Here is a 20,059-nt window from a genome sequence, read left to right as displayed (position 1 = left end):
GCTCCGTCCCCGCAGGGCGAGGTCTGCGCCATGATCAACAAGAAGTACCACGAGTTCCTGCCCAGCGTGCAGAGCGCCGAGGACTTGGTGTCGCAGGTGGACGGGCTGTGCAGCAACATCGACCTGCTCAGGGCGGGGATCGAAACCGAGGTGAGACACGAGGCGACCCGCGGCCCCCCCGGCCTCGCCCCGCACCTGCAGGGCCCGTCCCGGTGCGGCGCGGGGGGGGCTGAGGAGGGGCCCGGGGTGATGTCACCCCTCAGACGCCCGGAGGTGACACATGCTGCGGAGGTGTGTCGCGTCGGGGCGGTAAGGGGCGGTCAGTGAGGGATCGGCGGTGGTTCCCTCCCTGTGGGGCAGCTGGGAAGAGCCAGGCGGCTCCTCCAGGAGAGAGGAAACAGCCTCGAGTATCAGGGTGAGGTGTGACACGCGCTGGAGCCTAAATTGCCTTACACCGCCTTTACAAAACCCTGTACCATGTTGAGAAGCCAGTTTAGAAGCATTTCCAATGCGTGTAAGGATCTTCCTAGCAAGGAGAAAAATGAATGGAGCCTTTTTCCACCTCACCAGTTTATTCTAGCACAGAAATACTTTAAATCTCACGTTGTTATGGCTTTTAAGAGGAAATGTGTCTGATTAACATTTGCTTGCTGTAAATGAACTGAAAAAGTTTGTTGCTTTAGGTTCAGCGAGATCTAAATGTGGCTGTTGCCGAATTTACTGAATTGAAGCAGCAGTTGGAGCGGGACACGCTGGTTCTGAGTATTCTGAAAAAGCTGCAGGAGGTGAGGAAGGGAGGTGGAGCAGTGGCTTGAAGTCATCCTCTCTGCCTCCCAGCCTATGGAATTATTCTGGGCTTCGCTTTTGAATAACTGTCTGTAGCTGCCCAGCCTCTAGCTGTGTTGTTTAAAAAATTGTAGTCTAATCGCAGCTATAGAGTGACCCGTGCATCTCTTTGGTTGTTGCAGTTTGATACAGCTATGAAAGAGTACAACAGTGCATTGCTGGAAAAGAAGTATGTTGTAGCAGCTCAGCAACTGGAAAAGGTAATAATGACTTCTGGAGCGTGTGACAGTGTCCTTCGTGTATTTCCAAGATTCTTTTCATTAGCAGGGGCAGCAGTTACCCATTGTTTTGTGTTTGGTCTTTACCACCAGGCACGAAGCTGCCTGAAAATGCTGGAGTCCCGCCAGGGCTTTGAGCTGAAGATCCTGAAAGCTCTAGGCACAGAGCTCACGGTGCAGACACAGAACACGCTCTACCATCTAGGAGAGGAATGGCAGAAACTGACTGTGTGGAAGCTTCCTCCTTCAAAAGGTACTCGCCACTCTAGCTGGCGTCACTGGTTTTGCTTCGCTATTGGAAAGGCCTGGTTCCAAGCACCTACAAGAGGAGCAATACAGTAATGCTGTTGAGCTGAGGTTGGTTTGAGGAGCTCTTTCTGCTGTTTGCGTAACTTGGTGAATGGGAGGGACGAGTGCTCTTTGGACATCGCTCCACTCCTGGAGTATTTAGGTGCTACCACAATCCGGTGTAGTCAGAAGATTTTAAACAGAGTCTTGAAGGTTTGTCTGCCTCGTGTGTGGTATTTCTTAGAAAATGTTGAAGCAGAGATCAGAACAGTTACCAGCCTCAGAGTAGTTTGAAACACAAGAAAAGGGACGTTCCCTTGCAGAGTTTCTGCTCCTGAGGAAGTCAGCTGGGCCAAAATTTCAGGTTACTCATTACTGAATACCAGATTCAGCACAGTAGCTGGAAGGATTTTCTGAAATTCTTGTTCAGCCTGAACATGTCTCCCCACTAGATTAGTTTTAAGGATACTTTTACCTTCTCTGGTAGGTTTTCGGGCTGCCACTTTATTTGCAGGCAGCCAACTGCAAGAACTGCCTGGGAGTCTGTATATTGCTGTCTTCAGTGAAACACAAACTCTTCCTTTGGAAAAAGAAAAACCTTTTCCTTTGGATCTGACTTGAAATGGGGAGAAGAGTGGAAAGAGAGCCATTTGCCACTGAATGTCACTAAATTGCAAGGTGACTGAAATGGCAGGTCCGGATCATTGTAAGAGACAGATTCTCGTGCCCTGCACCGTAACACAAGGAGCTCTGCAGCGTCTTCTGACGCTCTTCTGCAAGAGCTGTGTTTTGTGGAGATGGGGAGAGGTAGAACGTGGCTTTAGCTGCTGCCCGAGGAACGCAGTAGCCTCTCAGGCCTGTGTATCTCAGACCACGCTATGACGGAGAGATGGTTCTTCTTTTTTCTTTAGAAAGCAGCAGCCTGGAGTCAGTGATGAACTCAGAATTGCACTTGCACACGGTGCCGTCAAAAGAGGAGGAGATTGCTGGGCCACCCGTTGCTTCTGTGCTGCAGGCATTTGCCGTCCTAGGAGAACTGCACACCAAGCTTAAAATTTTTGGTAAGACAGACCGTGGGTCCGGATAAACTCAGCTGTAGCAGCCCGAGTGTGTATAAGTTCAGTCTTGGTTTAAGATGGATGTCGAGATCCAGTTCACTTCAGCAGTACACTGGAAGACTCCTTTCTCTCTTGGCTTGTGCTTCCAACTGAGTTCTCTGCTTCTTATTAATAGGAAATTATTTATCCTTGATTTATCACATTACTTATCTGGAATTAATTATCCTTTCCCATCACTTTAGAATACTGCTCTGGTCTGTGGCCATGTGGTTTCACGATCTGATGTTTAAAGGGTTTTTCCAGTTACAGCCTCCTCATCTACCAAGAACAAGACTGATGGTTTCAGGCATTCAGGTGCTGATCAAATAAATCAGGAAGTAACAGCACATACTAGGACAGGACTTCATGCTTCCAGCCATTTAAGTTGTTTTTTACTTTACGTTAAATATGCTGCTCTTTGTTAGGCCTCTGTATGTGTTTTACATGAGTAAAATGGTCTTTAGTGAAACCAAAGCCGGCGTTTTACCTCACCAGCTGGTCCCTGATACAGCTAATCAAGAGAGTGTTTCTTCCACTTCACATGAAGAATCTCTACAGCCTCCTGCTGTTGGAAAACATTTTTTTTTTTTTCTCGTTTCTCAGGCCAGTTGTTGCTGAAATACATCCTAAAGCCACTGATTTTGTACCCGTCTCTTCAGCCATTCACAGAGGAACAGCCGGATGTCTTCATCCTACGGTTTAAGTCTGAGGAGCTCACCTTGGATCAGTCCTCTCCCATAGAGGTTTTTGACAAGATCAAGCTTATTTTTGAAGTTCTCCACAAGTATCTGCTGAGTAGGTAGTTTCTCCCTGTTGGACGGTACCTTGTTGGTGTAGCCGGAGCGGAAGCTTTCCAGACTGGTTGTTACGCAGTACTGAATCGTGTGTGAGGTCTAAGCAGCTTTTAATGTTAACTTGCTATGCTGTGCCCGTGGCACCTTGTCAGACCAGACTTAGCAGTGAGCCAGCATTTGCAGAGCTGGGAAGATGAAGGAGGAGAGTACTTTGTCTCAAAGGGATCAAGGAATTAATTTTTTGATAAATGTTTTTTCTTGAGAACCGGTCACTGCCTTGAAGATCTTTGCGTGCCGCGGGTCTACCAGGTGGAAATCGTGAGGCAGTGCAGGGAGTTCCCTCAGTCAGGCTGGTCACCTGCAGGATCTGCCACGGGCTACAAAGTGCCCTGGGCTGGGCTGGCATGTCACGAAAGAAACACGCTGGGAAAGCAGGCTCAGTTTGCACATGAATTTGGTTGTCTTTCGGTTGGGTGGGTGATTCCACAGGCCCAGGACAGGCCCTGGATAAGAAGAACACCCCCGTTTTAGGGTTATGGAGCAGTTGGTAGATGCAGTTCTGACAGGAAGGACTGAATGAACTGCTGAAGGGTCTGGTCCAGGAGGCAGGAGCATTCAAATCCATTTCTGTTCTCTTGAATTCAGATGTGCCTCTTGAGCAGCCTGCGGAAGATAAAAAGGATTGCAGAGTTATGCTCGCAGAACTGCTGGGTGATATGATATGGGAAGAGTTATCAGACTGCCTCATTCAGAACTGTCTGGTGAATTCAATCCCAACCAATAGCAGCAAGCTAGAGCAGTACATAGAGGTAGGTCTCACACATCTTTCGGCTCCATGTGGAAATGCCAGATGGCCAGCTTGAACAAAAAGCTGTCTTTTGCTAGTCTAGAACTGTGTATTTCTCTGAGTGAAGCTGCGGCTTGTGTTTCCTGTCACGTAAAGTATGCAAGGTCTCTGATCTGTGGAACTCGGGCCATGTTTAACCAAGAGCTGGAGGCTTTCGGGGTCCGCGAGAGGTCTCTGTGAGAGGCGGAAGCTGACAGTGTGGCAGAGCCGCGTGCCCAGCTGCCTGCCTGAGGATGGATTGCTCTGTTTCTGTTGTTAATGATCACAGGGGTTTCTTGCATAGGCCACGTAATTTTTTTGTAAAGCTACATATCTAAACCAGAACCTGCTGCTAGTGAAGGATGCCAAAAGCTCCTTTTCCAGGAGAAGGGGCTGTTGCAGAGGGAAGCAGTCCTGCAATAAACCTCCCAGTCCCTTTGTTCCAGGTGGTTCAGTGTAATGAAATTTAATCACCTTGCTCCACTGGTTTTTGAATTGGGTTGCCAGCACAGTCAGGGGGGACAAACCTGCAGTTCAAACACTGTTATTGTGTGATCACAGCCCCCAGCTGAGCCGGCTTTTCCCAAAAGATTGAAAAGGCATTGGATGGTTAGTGCCCTCTAAAACCTAGTTTCCTCCTTTGCTTTCAGCTGCGTGGAAGAGCTTACACCCAACTTTAATATTGTCCTTTGACTTCAGGAAGCTATGTTAATGTGGAATATGTGTCCGCTCTTCTCAGGTTATTAAATCCACAGAGGAATTTGAAAAAGCCTTGAAGAACATGCAGTTTTTGAAAGGAGACACGACTGATTTACTAAAATACGCCCGTAATGTCAATTCTCACTTTGCTAACAAGAAGTGCCAGGATGTGATTGTGGCGGCCAGAAACCTGATGACCTCAGAAATACACAACACTGTCAAGGTGACTGTTGATGCAATACACTGGTTTTCTCTCTGGAAAAATAGCTTAGCTGTTGAGGAAAGCTTGTCTAGAACAGTTGAGTCTTTTTTTTTTTTTTTTTTTTTTTGTCTTGATTATTTGGTGATCTTGGCAAACAGCAGTTTCAAAACCTTTCAGAAGGTTATTTCACTAACGAAGTGTTTCTTAAAATACTTGAAGCTTGCTTGCACAGGCTTTTCTGGCTAGTGTCATACGTTTAATAAAAATTAAACAATTACTTAATAGAGTTGCTTCTAGGCATGCCACACCGTATAGACTGTTGTGTGGTCTGCTGTGTCGTTCATAAGCCAGGAGACTTCCAGCAGTCTTCGGGGACTTCTGCAGCCTTGTGTTTATCTTGAGTCTTAAAACTGTCATTCAGTGTTTTTTAGTCTTGCCCAGTCTCCTTTCTGTGGGCTCTAAATGATATTATACCTCTCTCTTGTTTGCCCTTAGATCACACCCGATTCCTGTGTAGCCCTACCGAGCCTTCCTGATCCTGGGGCAAGAGATCACTTAAAAGCACAAAAAACTTCTAATTTTGTGCATAACGACATGGTGAATTTGGAGAACGAGACTAAACTGAGCCGGTACACGTTTTCTCTGCCCACGTGCCGCATCAGTTCATCGGTGGAGAAGCTGATGGAGTTGGCTTATCAGACACTGTTGGAGGCTACAGCCAGCACAGATCAGTGGTAGGAGTTGTGTATCAGCGGGTAACTCTTGGGTGTCAGATACTGACTGCCTTTGGCAACACCAAATGACTGTTGATAAATTAACAGAACTTTAAAAGAACAGAAGATACTTGAAAATTAGAATCAGTCATTAAAGTTTGTGTTTTGGCTGGAGGATGCACCCCGGGGTTCGTGCAGTAGACTGGTAGAGCAGGAAGAGCTGCAGCCGGTGTTCCCTGCAGTAACACGGGGTGAAGCAGCCTTTGGGAGTCCCGTTTTCAGGGAGCATTCGGGTAGACTTTATGGTATTTTAGCTATTGAAGCAGTGAAGACGTGGTAAACTCACAGTGCACAGTGTCGTTCATGGCTTCCTCTTAGTTGGGAGAAACACTACTTCAGTGTTTTATCATATGTTAGCTGTCACTTGTTTAGAAAAACCAAAACCATCTCTTTTTTTCAAGCCGAATGGTGTGGTGTGTGGTGGCAGCCATTCTGAGATGAGTTCTTGCTTTCTTTGTGCTGAGTGAAAGCAAAGAACTCCAGCTCTGCATCTGATAGGGCTCTTCAGAGAAAACGGTTAAACGGCACACAGTCTGCTTTAAAAAGTGGAGAGCACAACCCTGGAGGAGGAGGCTTGCCCGGGTGCTGAATGCCCTTCAGCAGACTGTGGCGGGGGGCAGACTCTTTCCGCACACCTGGTGGGGAAGGGACACTGTCCCCTTTGTGCCTGGGCTGTCACAGATCTCCCTTCTGACACGTGGTCTTCTCCACACCGAGCTCTCACGGTCATCACAGCCTTTGTGAATTTTCCAGAATGTTGCCTTTGTTGCTATCACTGTAATTGAACCTGACAATCTACTCCTTGTGCCAGTACTGCTAATAAAACCTCGTTTGGGAGAAGGTTGAGGGGCACTTGTGAACAAGATGCTAATTTCACTGACAAACTAACGTGAACCTTATTTTCCTTGCAGCTGCATACAGCTCTTCTACTCTGTACGGAATATATTCCAGCTGTTCTATGATGTGGTGCCAACATACCACAGGTAAGTGTGTGTGTATTACCTGGGGCCCGTTTTGGAGAGAGAGAGATGCTCCTGGAACAGCCCCACTTGTCCCCAGTTTGTCCAGCACAGCCAGAGATTTCTAAGGGCTTCCTCCAGCAGCAGAAGGCCAGTAGTGCCGATCGTGACGTCGTACCTGCTGCGGAGGAGGTGCTGGGGAGTGTCTTAGTTGGCGGTCGGGACAGGTAGTTGCAGTTTGTGTAACGGTTGTGTTTGAGTCCAGCCACGTAACTCTGACCCCAGGTCTGATGCACAGATTTTTTCATTGTGTTTTTCCTGTAAAAAAGAACAGCAGCGAACATTGAAAGCCTGCAGTTCTGTCAGAGGACACTGGGGTATCACTGGAAATCTCTCTCCTTTCCTCATCATAGCTTTCCTGTGTGAAAGTCCACTGCTAGAAACACTCTGGATGTAAGAGATGGTTTGAACACGGACGGGCCTTTTCTCTGGCCATGCAGCTCCTTTCCTGTTAAGTTCTTGCGTGCCTGGGACAGGAGCTTAAATGCTTTTATTCCAACTGATGTTTTTATCAGACGCTGCCCACCGTTACTTACCTGAGACATCCGAGACAGACCGAGAGTTTCTCTAGGGTAGGCTTGATAATTGTTTTAACAGAGTCAGGTCTAAATAAGGACATTTCTTTCTTTTCTCTTCCTCCTTCCTGGGACAGGGAGAACCTTCAGAAATTACCCCAGCTGGCAGCCATTCACCACAACAACTGCATGTATATTGCTCACCACTTGCTCACCCTGGGACACCAGTTCCGGTACCGCCTGACCAACATCCTCTGCGACGGAGCAGCTACTTTCGTAGATATGGTACCTGGTTTCAGGAGACTTGGCAAGTTTATCCTTCAGTATTGAGATATGTTGATGGATGATGTAGTAATTAATCCTAGCATTTGTTGCTGAGTGGTTTAACGTGTCTACTGACTGAAGCAGCAGATTGTTATTTAAGAGTTCTGGACAAGTAGCAAGGGCGTTTTCTAGATTGGAAAGTCTGACAGAGGGTTAGGACCCAAGCAGTAAGCTTGACTCTTTGAAACCCAGCTCCTCTTGTCCAGCACAGAGTTCCAAGAGCGGTTTGATTATCCAGTGAGGTGTTGTGGCACTCAGGTATTTTGGGATCTGCTGCTCAGTCCTTTCCTGTGTTCTTATGGAAACAGATTCTGCGATAAGTTTGATTGAGCCCGTCGTCCACAGCTAATTCTGCTCCTCGGCTCTTTTGAAAAAGTGTTGTAGCAATTTAAGCTGTGTAAGAGCTTACCAAATACGTGACTGGGCCTGGTGAAATTTGCTCTGTGAGTCTGTTTAGAGACTGCAAATTCCTTTAAAAATAAAACACTGTAGCAAGCTCATTATTCAGCACTTAAGATGTCTAAATTGGCAGAGCAAATTTAGTAATTGCTTAATTGCTTCTCTCTGCTTGTTTGTGCTCCTAAAGGGATGGAGTGTTTTCTGGCCCAGATGCGAGTGCAGAGAGGAGAAATCCTGGAGAGGTTGTCAAGTGCTCGGAATTTTTCTAATATGGATGACGAGGAAAATTACTGTGCAGCAAACAAAGCGATAAGGCAGGTAAGCAAATCTCCCCCTGTCTGGAGATGTCCTTGGGAAGCTACAGTGCGTAACCTCAGTCCTGAGACCTGTGCGGTGTTTCAGCAGGGTGGAACTTTTCCAAACAATTTTCTGGCATGGCTTTTTTTTTTTTTTCCTGGGCTGTATCTTTTTGTAAAATTGAAGCATTCTGAGTTCAGTTCCTCTTGCTCCAAATTGAAATGAAAAGCGTCTTCATCTTTTTTGTTAACAGTACATTTATAATGTTTTTCATTTTTCGAGGAAAAGATCTGTCACGCTGTTGATGAGCCTTAATGCAACCTGAAACGTGGCATCTTCCCCAAGAACATCTGCTCTGTGCGATAGCAGGATGCTTCGTTGCCTTTCGCTTTCCGACTGGTTTCTGACCATCTGTAGTCACTTTATTTGGTGCCTCTCTTAACGTCCTTTTTGATAAGATGCAGATAACACTTAGCTGTTACCTTCCAGGTATTGCATCAGTTGAAAAGACTGGGGAAAGTCTGGCAGGACGTCCTTCCAGTGAACGTGTACTGCAAGGCCATGGGGACGCTGCTGAACACGGCTCTCACGGAGATGGTCGCTAGGATCGCTGCCCTGGAGGTAACTGCCCGAGAACAACTAGTGCGTGGGACCTCTCGAACTTCTTTCCAAGGTCAGGTTTCAGGGGGGGCAGTTTCACAGAAATTACAGTTATGATCCCGTCGATGAGAAGTGTTCAAGGTGCCGCTGACGGACCCAGCTGAGACCGTACATACTCTCACAGCAATTCCATGAACGTAGTCGAGGGCAGAGTCAGGGAAGCGGCTGTGATTTCATCCTAGTTTGGATGTAGGTGTGTCCTGCTCTAAACACTTCTGTGAACTGATCTCTTTGTTCAGGGCACGAGATTTAACCCTTGTCTTAGACTCGAGTTATTTGGATATATTTTCAGTCTGTGCATCTCTCACGACCCTCTGCATCCCACCTAGGCGCCAGAAATACCCATGGCATTTCAGACTGAAATTCTTCTCTGTTTAAACCTCCATTTGGCTCCCAGTACTGTGTTTAAGTGATTTGTCAGGTTACCTTGGGCCAAGTACAACTATCCCATTGCGTTTCTTAAGTACAACTACCCACCCTATTACATTTCTTAATTAAAAATACGTTTCCGCAGCAAACGATAGGAATGTATTAGTGCATCTGTTCCAGTCACAGCCTACATCCAGAGAGCCTCCTCATTCTGCATTAGGCCAGTAAGTTCTCTTTTCCCATAACAGGTAGTTTACAGGGCACTTAGGCTTTCATCCTGGGGCTGGCAGTGCCTCAGCACTTTCCTTGTAGACTGCTCAGAGCACTGTACCACCCCCCTCACAGTGGAGCGTTTGCTGCCGCACTGAGAGTCGCTGCTTAGAAGCACAACCAGTGTTCTGAGGCAGGTGCTGAGAACCTGCTGAAGTAGCTATGCCTGAAACAAGTCCTGTTACCTTGAGAACGCTAAACGTGATCTAAAGCGCTGCTTTCATCTTCACACGCACAGCCACCTTTTTTCACTTACTGCTTGGCACGCCACATACGTGTCTAACTGCTCCCCTGTAAACATTTGTTCGATTCTAGGACATCTCTGCAGAAGATGCAGATAAGCTGTACTCCCTCTGCAGGACTATGGTGGAGGAAGGGCCCCGAGTTTTCACTCCGCTACCTGAAGATGACAAAAATAAGAAATACCAAGAGGAGGTTCCAGTCTATGTGCAGAAATGGATGACGTTCAAAGAGCTGATGATCATCTTGCAAGCCAACCTCCAAGAAATAGTAGATCAGTAGGTGTCTGTCTGCCTCCTGCCTTTTCAGCTGGTCCTTTGCCCCGGTAACGGGGAGGGGTCTGACAGCAGCCGGGCGCTGCACTCGGGGGACTCTCTTCACCTGAAAGGCAATCACTGTTCCTAAGGATCAGGTCACTGCTCCTGGGGCTGTTTCCTGGCTGTGTGTGCTCATAGATTCAGCTGCTCCCTGCAAAGGAAAAGGCAACCCAAGGAAAAACCCGAGTGCCACGGGAGAGCCAGCCCCAGAGTGGCGGCGCGTGCCCCCGGCTCCGAGTGCAGCAGCACCTCGCGGTGAGCAGCCTGGCGTTTTGCCTGCTGCTTCTGATGTGAGCTATGCCTTGCTGCTGCGCTTTTCCACATGGTTGGCCTCTGCTTTTTAGATGCTGGTTCTTGTTCTTTTAACTTGCGGGGAGGATTCATCTGAATTTATACATGAGAATTTGCATAATTACTTCTATTACTTTAGTTGGCACGCCTTGTCAGGAGCTAGACATTCCCTGTTCACAGCTGCCTCACGCACACGTCTGAAGCTGCTGTCCTCAGCAGGAGAGGTACCGGCTCTGGGGAGAGCACAGGGAGGGCAGTTCCTTTGCTGCCCCCTGCTCATTGCTGCTCTTGGAACCCTGTTGGACACCAGAGGTTCCCAACTCTGCTTCCACCTGGGCATAAGCCACTTTTTTTTTTTTTTTTTAATTTCCTGTTTGGGAGGTGAATGGGAATTTTTCAGACAGGCTTTAGGCTTACTTTGGAGAAGGAAAAGGTACAGTTTGAGTGCAAAAGTCACCTTCCAGCCTTTATAGACAGCTGAACATTTGTGGGCTCAAGCTGCATACAGCTACTAGGCTGCTGGCTGGATTTGGTTTGCCTTCAGACTTACTACTGTAATAGGTGCTCGGAAGACTTGTTTTAACATGACATTTCTGTGCAGTTGGGTTAAATAAAGATCTTTCTCTCCCACATAGGTGGGCGGACGGGAAGGGGCCTCTTGCAGCTGAATTCTCAGCAGCTGAAGTGAAGAGTCTGATCCGAGCCTTGTTCCAGAACACAGAAAGGAGAGCAGCAGCACTGGCCAAAATTAAGTAACCGCGCTTACTCCTACATGGTGCATCTTCTGATAACGCAAGAGCAAACTGAGTCTTTCAGATGTTTTTTTGGATTTGACCCTTCTTCTTTGTACTGGTATCAAAAAGCTTAGCATTAGGTAAGTGCTTCCCGGAGGCTTGACTGAGGGACAAGAAACATTTCCTAGCTCAATGTTTGTAGGGCAAAGAGGATGGCTCTGGGAGGCCGGGACCAGAAGAGCAAAGGTGGGTAACGCACGGACACTAAGTGCTTACGCTCCATCTGCCAGGGAGACAGAGTTTGGGCTTGAAAATTCCATCTCCCGCCATGCTCCCCCCCAGAGAGGTTCTGCCCCGATCCAGGTTTTCCTTCCTGAGCTGGTGGGTGTACAGTCCTGGTGAGGAAGAGATGCTTTCAGTGATGTTTGCTCATCTCCATTCTCAAGGATTTCGTCTCCCTGTTAAGCCCAGCACAGGGAAATACTCCGAGTCTTGTGTCCACATCTCTGTGTGAGAACAGCCACCGCTGTCCAGTGAGCCTCGTGCATGGTGCTGGATGACTTCTTGAGCTTGCTTAAGGGGCTTGTAGGGGATTTCTGTTTCTCAATAGTGAATCTTATCTATGCAGTTTTACAGCAGGGGGCATGTAGCCCCTTCGTGTCTTACCTCCTCTGTCCCTCCAAATTCCACATGAAACCCACAGACTGTGATAGCTTTTGATATCCTCCTAAGAATGCTGAAGTGCCAAACTTCGCTCTTCCCCACCTCGGCTTTCCCCGGAGAGCTGAACCTCAACAGAGTGAAAATTTAGGGGGGGTGGGGGGAGAGGAGATCCTGTTCCGAGTGAACTGTTTAATCAAGTCACAGGGTTTTGCACAACTGGCAAAATTCTTTGTGGCTTTATTTCTCATGGAAAATACCTTAAAACTGAGTTAGAACTTTTCAATCTCACTTTACCAACTGTGGAAAGAAACCAGTTCACCTCCTTCCTTCACCTTTTTATTACGTGTGAGCTAGGTTGTCTCTGTTGTCTTTCTGGTAGTAAATTTTCTGTTCTTGAAGAATAAAGCAAGAAATGTAAATAAATATGAAAAGGGAATGAAGTGTGCACTCAGCATTCTCTTTTAAAGTTACAAAAGGCTATGTTTGAGTCTCTGAGAAGGGTACTTTTCTTTTGAGAGAGCATTAAAATACAGCCAGGGGGCAGGCGGTGCCAGTTGTGAGGAGCCCCTTCTGTTCCTGGCTCAAACTGGCCTAGGGAGGGGGAAAAGCAGTCGAAGTGGCAGTTCCACCGAGTCCAGCACACGGGAGCGCAGCAAGGGAGGCAGATACTGAAGCAAAATCTGACTGCCACTTCAAACCCTAGTTTTTTCTTCCTCCTCTAAGTAATTTATCAGAAGGCTGAGAGCGTTCCTGTAACCCTTGCATCTCACGGGATCCTCTGCCCCTTTACAATCGAAAACCCCACGTATTTTGAAAAACACCACTTCTCCCACGTGGATTGTTCACAGAAATGGAATTTGCTATTTTCTTTAATAAACTATTTATACTGAACACATTTCCTAGTGTTGTCTGCAGACTCTGTTAGGGTTATAGTAATACACTGTGAATTAGTCCTGGGCTGTTCCCCACTTACTACGTGGAAAAGGCAAAGTCTTGCTCTGTGAAGTCTCTCCTTGCCTCATTTCTAGTAGATCTAGTCAAAAAAAACAGAAAGAAAACACGAATCATGACCGTAAGAGAGGCTGTCCCAGAGGCTCACAGGTCAGGGGTGAGCGTAGGGCAGGGGAGGGTTCAGAGGACGCTGGCACCGGGATTTGTGCTGCGAGATGCGTGGCCGCGGGTCAGGCTCCCCCTCACCTCGGTGACGTGGTAAATCCAGGGCAGGAGCTGGGCCACGTTGGCGTAGACGCCGGGGCGGTTGGGCTGAGCGCAGCCCTGGCCCCAGCTCACGACGCCGACCAGGCGCCAGGCGGGGCCGTCCCGGCAGACCAGGGGGCCCCCGCTGTCACCCTGCGGGAGCGCGGGGCTGGTGCAGCAAAACCGGTGCCCGCTGGCCCCCGCTGCACGGGCAGCCCTCGCCCCCCTGTTACCTGGCAGGCATCGACCGTCCCCCGCAGGTGGCCAGCACAGAGCATCCTGGCCGTGAGCTCCCCCGCGTACACGCACGAACTGTTGCACCTCTTGGTACCGATTAAGGGAACGAGAGCTTCCTTCAGCGTCTCGGTGACCTGCGCTGGGGAGGGAGAAAAGCCGAGAGAGGAACGAGATCTGCAGGGAGCAAGAGGAAAGGGCAGGGCACCAGCTGGAGAAGTCAGAAGATGGGAAAAACGGGATTACTTTCTGGGATTGAATAGGGCCAGGCCCAGAGGGGTGGCCTGAAGGCAGGACATGTGCATGGAAGGGGCTGGAGGGGAGCAAGGGGGAAGCCCCCAGGGCGCTGAGCGGTGGGGACGAGGTGGGAGCTTACCTTGGCCTGGTCTGGTGTAGCCCCAGCCTGAGACCCAGCACTGCGCGCCCTGGAAGAGGTCCTGGTGGGAGCGGGGCAGGCACACCGCGCGGATGGCATCTGGTAAGAAGGTGACGGGGGTGAGTGCCAGCCCAGGATGGCTTTGCTCTGTGTTACGCAGCCGGGAGGGGGCTGCGGAGCCCCAGCCTGGCGCGCGGGACCGAGAGCTCCCACAGCCTCCTTCCCTGCAACTCGCAGCTCAGGTGTGACTGAAACACGGCGCTGCCGAGCCAAGTGCCAGCTGGGTGGCCCTGAAGAGCTGCTCTGGAGTGGCAGGTTTGGCCAATCGGTTAATTGTGGGATAAGACAACTCCGGAGATGGGAGGAGGACACAACCGCGTCACAGCAGCATCTTACCTGTGAAATTCAGGGGGACTTGGAGCTTCATGAGAGCAATGTCGTAGTCGAGACTATTGTCATTATAAAGTGGGTGGTAAATTATTTTCTTTACTGATAACCCGGCCTCCTGCTTGATCGAGCCATGGGTGATAACGCCTGCGAAAACCAGCCAGGCGGAGGCTTGAAGCTGCCTGTAACTGAGCAGAAATACAGGGAGCTGCTTACCCCAGGGCAACACGAGCCAGGCAGCTCCGGCAAGACGCAGGTAAGAGCAGAGGCAGCGCCCGCGGCCGGGCACAGGACACCCCCGGGTACCTGTGCACGCAGTGAGCCGCCGTGACGATCCAGTCGCGTGCCAGCACGGAGCCTCCGCAGCGGTGCTGGGAGCCGTGGTACACGCTGACCTGCCAGGGCCACCGTCCCGGGGACACGTCCGTCCCCCCCACCACCCGCGCGGTGCCAGGGCGCAGCCCGCACTCTGCAGGGCACCCGGGAGCAGGAGTGAGGGGAAGCTCCAGGCACGAGATCCTCGTGCTGGAGCGTGAGGGAAGCGGGTGGAGTGGGAGCGAAGGACCTGCTGCCTGCGGGAGGAGATCCTGGGGACACGGGGGAGGCGCAAGGCACTCACCTGAGCATTTCAGAGCCACAATTCGACCCGAGTCACAGCTGCTCCTGCACAGGAACAAGCCTCCGGTCAGAATCCACGTGAACCAAAATCCCCGGGGCACTGGGGCGCTGCAGGGCAGCCGCAGCACTCCCCGAAGGGGCTGCCTCCTGCACAAACCCAGGACAGTTTTCCCTGCCTGACAAAAAGGCCTCTGTTTCAGCCCCGCCAGCAAACTCTGCTTCCCCCAGAGCTGCCCTTACCTGACCCGCCACAGGTCTTCCAGGCTGCCTTCCTGGTGGGGTCTCACCTGAACAAACTCCTGTGTGTCATTCACCTTGACGTCTGTCAGGTTCACTCCTTTCTGATGGATCATTCTGCAGAAGCAACAGTAAGTGTCCCAGGCAGGGGCTGGGGACCCGCCAGGGATCAGGAGCGTTACCCTGCCATGGGAACAACCGGCCACAGTCCTGCTGCTCTGGCAGTCCGGAATGAACGTCCTTGGCAGGGATGTTCTTCTGCAGCTCCCCCCCAGCCCCGAGCCCTGCTTTCCGCCCTGCATTCACCAGGGCCCTGTGAGATCTGGCTCTGCTGCCCGGACAAACCTCCTGGCCTTCAGGCACCTGCTCTTGCCCAATTCATTCCCCTCCGAAAAGGGGAGCGGGGGTTGAAACAGCCGCCTCTGCCGTACCCACCTGAGATAGCCAAGCTGCCGGCAGAGCAGGGTGCCCAGGGAGAGACTCCAGCGCTCGTGGCATGCCAGGAGCCAGCCAGGGCGGCCCCCCACCTGCGCTTCCAGCAAGGAGTTTGCCGCGTTTATTCTGAAAGACACTGAAGTCATTCCACTAAGGACAACCTGCAAATTCCCTTCCCTGCAGTGTTTTGCCCAGGGCCGGCGCAGTGGATGGTCGTGCACATCTAAACCGAAAAAAAATCCAAACCCCAAGCTCCAGAAAAAAAACATCTGAAGCAATTAGAAAGGATTTGCATGTTCTCAGTGCCCACGTGGCAGCTCTGCCGAGTGATTACACGCGAAGGAGTCCTGCAAGAGTCGCCTCTGCCGTCGGATCGCTGCGTGCAGCGAAACAACCACAATGTGCAGCCGAAAGGAGGCAGTGGATCAGCAGGAGATAATCATTATTAAAGAACATCTTTTCTGTTCTTGCGGGGCCTGGCAGGCGCTGTCCTGCACAGCGCGCCACCCTCCCCACCCTCGGGCAGGTGGCAAAGGGGCAAACCTCTGCTGGGCGTCCCCCGGACCACAGGGTCTTCCTCTTCCCCGTCGCCGCACGCTGGGACCGCAGCCGGCTCCTGCAGCTGGGTGAAGTCCTGGTCTGGCTGAGGCTGCTTCAGGTGTTTCGCTTCAGGAAACAGAGGAGGGGTGGAGGTGGCCCCACACAGCCCGGGCAGCACCCGCGGATGCACCACACCGGGAACAACCCCGCGCTGCCACTGGAAGGGTGACGAGCCCCTCACCGGGCGCGGGTGCAGCTCGCTGTCACAGCAGCCAACAGCAGAGCACGCCCCAGCCACATCCCCTGGCCACTGGCCACGGAGCTGCCCCCCCAGCACCTCCCTGTCCGCAGCCCGGGCTCACTCGCCCCTTGGGCGCCTGGGCTCTGCCCGCAGCGGCCGGGCTGGCCCGGAGCAGACACTGACCTAGGAGCCACGTCCCAGCCGCTGTCCCCGCCAGCAGCCCCGCAACCCCGAGCAGCAGGAGCAGCCTCCTGACGGTGCAGAGAGTCTCGAGAGATGCATTGGCAGAATCTTTAAGAAACAGAGAGGCAGAGGGGATTAGCATAGTCTTGTCCGTCTCTCGCAGCACTGCCAAGCCCCTGGTGAAGCCCCCGGGTCATTATATTCCCGTTTCTAGGACTCACACGACCCCTTCCCGCAGCGCCAGGAGGGGGTGAGCTAAGGCCATGAATTCTGCAGGAGGTCAAGACTCGAGGGGCCCCCCTGTTACCAAAACCCACAAACAGCTCACCCACCGTGTGCCGGGGAGGCCCGTGTCCTCCTCGCTTCCCTCCTCGGCTCTGCTGTTGGGCTCTTGTGGCTTTGCATGGCACCCCCAGCGCCAGGAGGGTTGTTGGAAAGCGCTCGGCTAAGGCTGGGCTCTGGGAAAGCGGCGGAGTCCCGGGGAGCAGACCAGCGCCAAAGAGCAGGACTCGTGGAAGGGGCCAAGCTCCGGGCGGTGACCCCGCTGCCCAGGCTGGCTGCTACAGCAGGGGGCGAGGCAGGGAAGTGCCCCTCACCGTGACACCACGGAGCCAGGCAGCTGCTGCTTGGGGCTGGTGCTGAGCCACTGGCGCCCAGCACACGGGGCTCCCGTGAACCAGCTCAGGTTTCCCTCCGCACACTCCCGGTGCGACGCCGAGCACACGCACCGCACGGCGCCCGCTGAAGGGAGCCCTTGTTTCGGGGTCCCCCGCCCTCCTGCTGACAGGGCCGATGGCTCAGCCGCCCTCCCCCTGCTCCCAGGATCATGCTGCTCAGGCTGGGGAGCGCCGGGGGGACGCTCCCACCCCTCCCCAGTGTTGCACCGAGCGAGACCAGCAGCTGTCGAGCTGCCTCAGCTCCCAAACACATCTTCCACCTGCTGCCGCCTCCCTTCCCCATTGTTTTGCTTTGCTGCCCTATGAGAAACACCAACTGAAAAACTGCTGAGGAGCAGCGGCAGCCCCCGGGCCTGGGGGGGCTCCGAGGCACGGGCAGACCCCGGCACGGGCGGCACGAAGCTCCGGACCAACCGCTCCGTGTTAGCAGTTACGTTCAGAGAGACAAGACATGGGGGAACAACATGTCCTAAACTGGGCACAGATCAGAAAAGACAGCCTGCAGCTGCTCTTTATCCCCCCCCACGGCTCACGCCAAGCGCCTGCCAGCTGCGATGTGTAAAGCACAACTTCCCTGCCCGCAGGCTGCGTTAGGCGGGCGCTGGCAAGGGGTGGTGGGCCCCCGTCACTCAGCGAGGTCCTCCCCACCCTGCGTGCGTGGAGACCTCCAGGGTCAGCCCCACCGCCCTGGGCGCTGGATTGTCCTTCTGGGCTTTTACCTCTTGCACACAAAGAGCAAAAAAGGTCAAACAGCAGCTCTCGGTTCAGCTTGGGAGTTTAGCCCCACCGCCTCGACTGCACCGGCAGCTCACTGGCTGCGCTGACGGTTCCTCAGGCTGACTACACCCTAACCAGAAATATTAAGACAACCTTCTCCAATTAAGTGAGTGAGAAGCCTCATGTCCCTTCAGGAGAGAGGAGACCGAGTACAGCTTTCAGCGTGTCTCAAATACAAAAGGCAGCTGAAGCAGACTTCAGTAGCTGCTTCAAAGAAAGACTTTTCTTATTTACATACTTCTCCATCCCCGAAAGATACAGCTGATGTCTTGTTGCTCAAAATATCGATGAATTTTTAATGCTGTTTACTCAAGGAAACTCCCATGAATATTTCATGACAGCCCTGTCTTGCAGGTTGAGGCGGGGGCTCCGCGCTGCCGATGAACAGCGGCACGTCGCGGGTGTCGTGCCACGGGGCGAGGCGGTGCCGGGCGCAGCCGTTGGCTCGCAGGGAGCAGACGGACAGACAGACACACACACACCCCAGCTCCCCGGGACCCGCAGCACTGCTCAGGGCCTCCGCGGAGCCCAAGTTACACCTTCCCTGAGGTTGGGCTCCCTTGACAGCCTGGCACCTTGCAACCGCTCAGCTAGAGAAAACTAGGGAGGAAGTGGTTGTTTGGTTTGGATGTTATTTTTCTCCAGGCCCCCTCTCTCATTTAGCGATTCGGCCGGAAGGCTGAGAGGCAGCAGACGAGGCTGCAAAAATCCCCCAAATCCCCTTGGCTCAGCAGCTGACCCCTTCCTGGTCCCCGTACCCGGTGGCACTGGAGCATCTCCTCAGCCTGCGGACGACTGTAGATGGTGCTGGAGGACCAGGAGCACCAGTGGGAGCGGGAGGCAGCGCCGAGGGTGTGGAGGGAGCCCGAGGGTCCTCTGCTGGCCGCTGCCCTGCTGGGGGGCTCAGAGGAGCGGAGAGGCCCAGCTTCTCCTCCCTGCTGCCCAAGGTCACTGCCAGACCAGGTCAGGCCATGCCCTGGAGCATCCCATGCCCTGGGGCTGCTGGAAAGCCAACTTCTGCCGAAGGTAGAGGAAGACACAGGCTGTGACTGCAGCTGGCAAAATGCAAACACCTTTGCCGCAAGCCACAAAACCCAAGTAAGTACCAGTCTGGGCAAGGAAAATAATAAACCAGAGCGAATTCCAAGGAGATACATCAGTAGCAGTTAAAAAATAAGACCCATCAATCAGTCTATACTACCTCGCTACTCTGAGTCACGCTCATTTTTTTTCTTTTAAAACTCACTAAAAGGAGATCAATATTTCTATCAATTCTGCTTGCCAGCAATAAGAAAATAGCGACTAAAATGAGAGCGCTTTCGAAAGTGAACATTGACACAGATGTAAGAAGCAGGAAAGAGAACAGCAGTGTAGCCTTTCCCTCCCAGCTTCCATCATTTCTCTGTGGTTCTTTAGAAAAATAAAATTAAAAAGAAGCAGCAGTGATTGCAGACACTGAGAACCGCCGACATGCCCACGTGTTACGTGAACACCTGACGGGTGGCAGAGGTGCCGTGAAGCATTAGACATTTCCTTTGTCATTTTTCTAACTGCTTCCCATTGAAATTCCCCTTCCCACCTGAGCAGAGCGCAGCCGCAGAGCAACAAGCTGACAGACTCACGGCTACGCACGCAGAGCCGGCCTGCGGTTCGTCGAACGACGTATTTAGAAAACTCATGCAATAACCAGGAAAAATTCTCTCCAGTCACTCGGTCGGTTCTGCTGAGATGAGCAAGAAAGGGTCAGGTCACTCATCAGCAAATAAAATTGCGTACTGAACACCTGACCCAAACCCAGGGGGGGCTGCGGGGCATTTCCAAGCCGGGATATGATCCAGAGCAAGCCCAGGGCCTGGCTCTCCTCCAGCCAGCCACTTCTCACCAGACGCCCTGCTCCCCAGGTCTGGCAGCCCGACGGCTTCCCAGCAGCGTCCGTACAGCGCGGCCGGGGAAAAGGGGCTGCCTGGATGTGCGGGGGGACTTTTTGGCTGCGGACTGTGGCTGCTGCCTTTGTGGCGGCATCACAAACTGGGCCCTTTTGGGTTGGGTGCGGGACAAGTGAATCGAGAACTAGTCTCCTCCCAACAAGCTTTCACCTCCTGGTGAATTTTAGCCCATATGCCCAACACGTGACGTTTTCAAAGCAGCTTTAACAGCCAACGGTTGAATAGCTCCTCCTTTAAGCCTTTGTTTTAGCCTGTGCTCAGATTGCTCCATCCTTTCCCACGCGAAAGGGGAAAAGTTCCTCCAGAGTTCCTCCTTGGGGGTTTCGCCAGAGGGACCCAAAGCCTCCAAAAGAGGTCTAGAAAAAAAAAA

At 52.0% G+C, this 20,059-nt stretch overlaps 2 protein-coding genes across 7 annotated transcripts; one reads left to right on the top strand and one right to left on the bottom strand.

The window, feature by feature from the left end:
* Nucleotides 1-6: 6 nt before the first annotated feature.
* ZW10 (zw10 kinetochore protein) lies at nt 7-12,635 on the top strand (the record flags this gene model as incomplete). Its single annotated transcript, XM_026863596.1, has 15 exons — nt 7-150; nt 684-785; nt 969-1,046; nt 1,158-1,317; nt 2,264-2,413; nt 3,053-3,244; nt 3,889-4,052; nt 4,809-4,991; nt 5,466-5,704; nt 6,655-6,726; nt 7,415-7,584; nt 8,188-8,318; nt 8,787-8,918; nt 9,912-10,114; nt 11,080-12,635. Coding segments are annotated over 15 exons (2,241 nt in total), but the record flags the coding sequence as incomplete, so codon positions are not given.
* On the bottom strand, nt 11,597-16,963 carry LOC113488512 (transmembrane protease serine 5-like). 6 transcript variants are annotated; one of them, XM_026863723.1, is made up of 12 exons: nt 16,622-16,962; nt 16,290-16,397; nt 15,869-15,991; nt 15,326-15,461; nt 14,894-15,007; nt 14,655-14,698; nt 14,342-14,504; nt 14,045-14,217; nt 13,649-13,747; nt 13,272-13,483; nt 13,039-13,191; nt 11,597-12,874 (listed from the first exon to the last, which is right to left on the bottom strand). In XM_026863723.1, the coding sequence occupies exons 1-12, from the start codon at nt 16,692-16,694 to the stop codon at nt 12,866-12,868; spliced, it is 1,407 nt and encodes a 468-aa protein (XP_026719524.1). In that variant the 5' UTR covers nt 16,695-16,962; the 3' UTR covers nt 11,597-12,865. The 6 variants fall into 6 exon arrangements, with proteins under 6 accessions (XP_026719524.1, XP_026719523.1, XP_026719525.1 ...); XM_026863722.1 differs by having other exon boundaries at nt 14,045-14,223; nt 16,622-16,961; XM_026863724.1 differs by having other exon boundaries at nt 13,272-13,414; nt 14,045-14,223; nt 16,622-16,960.
* Nucleotides 16,964-20,059: the final 3,096 nt, after the last annotated feature.

Source organism: Athene cunicularia, assembly GCF_003259725.1.
Source record: "Athene cunicularia isolate RWA chromosome 24 unlocalized genomic scaffold, athCun1 chr24_part1, whole genome shotgun sequence".
NCBI lineage: Eukaryota > Metazoa > Chordata > Aves > Strigiformes > Strigidae > Athene > Athene cunicularia.
Note: the sequence above shows the minus strand (reverse complement) of the source record. Positions and strands in the feature narration are given on the sequence as shown.

Excerpts from the sequence above, each read along its gene's own strand:
- LOC113488512 (XM_026863722.1), bottom strand. The coding sequence starts at position 16,694 with ATGCAAAGCCACAAGAGCCCAACAGCAGAGCCGAGGAGGGAAGCGAGG. Across the intron at positions 16,398-16,621 it reads ACGGGCCTCCCCGGCACACG|ATTCTGCCAATGCATCTCTC; the intron begins GTGGGTGAGCTG and ends TGTTTCTTAAAG. Across the intron at positions 13,484-13,648 it reads CTACACCAGACCAGGCCAAG|CTGGTGCCCTGCCCTTTCCT; the intron begins GTAAGCTCCCAC and ends TGACTTCTCCAG.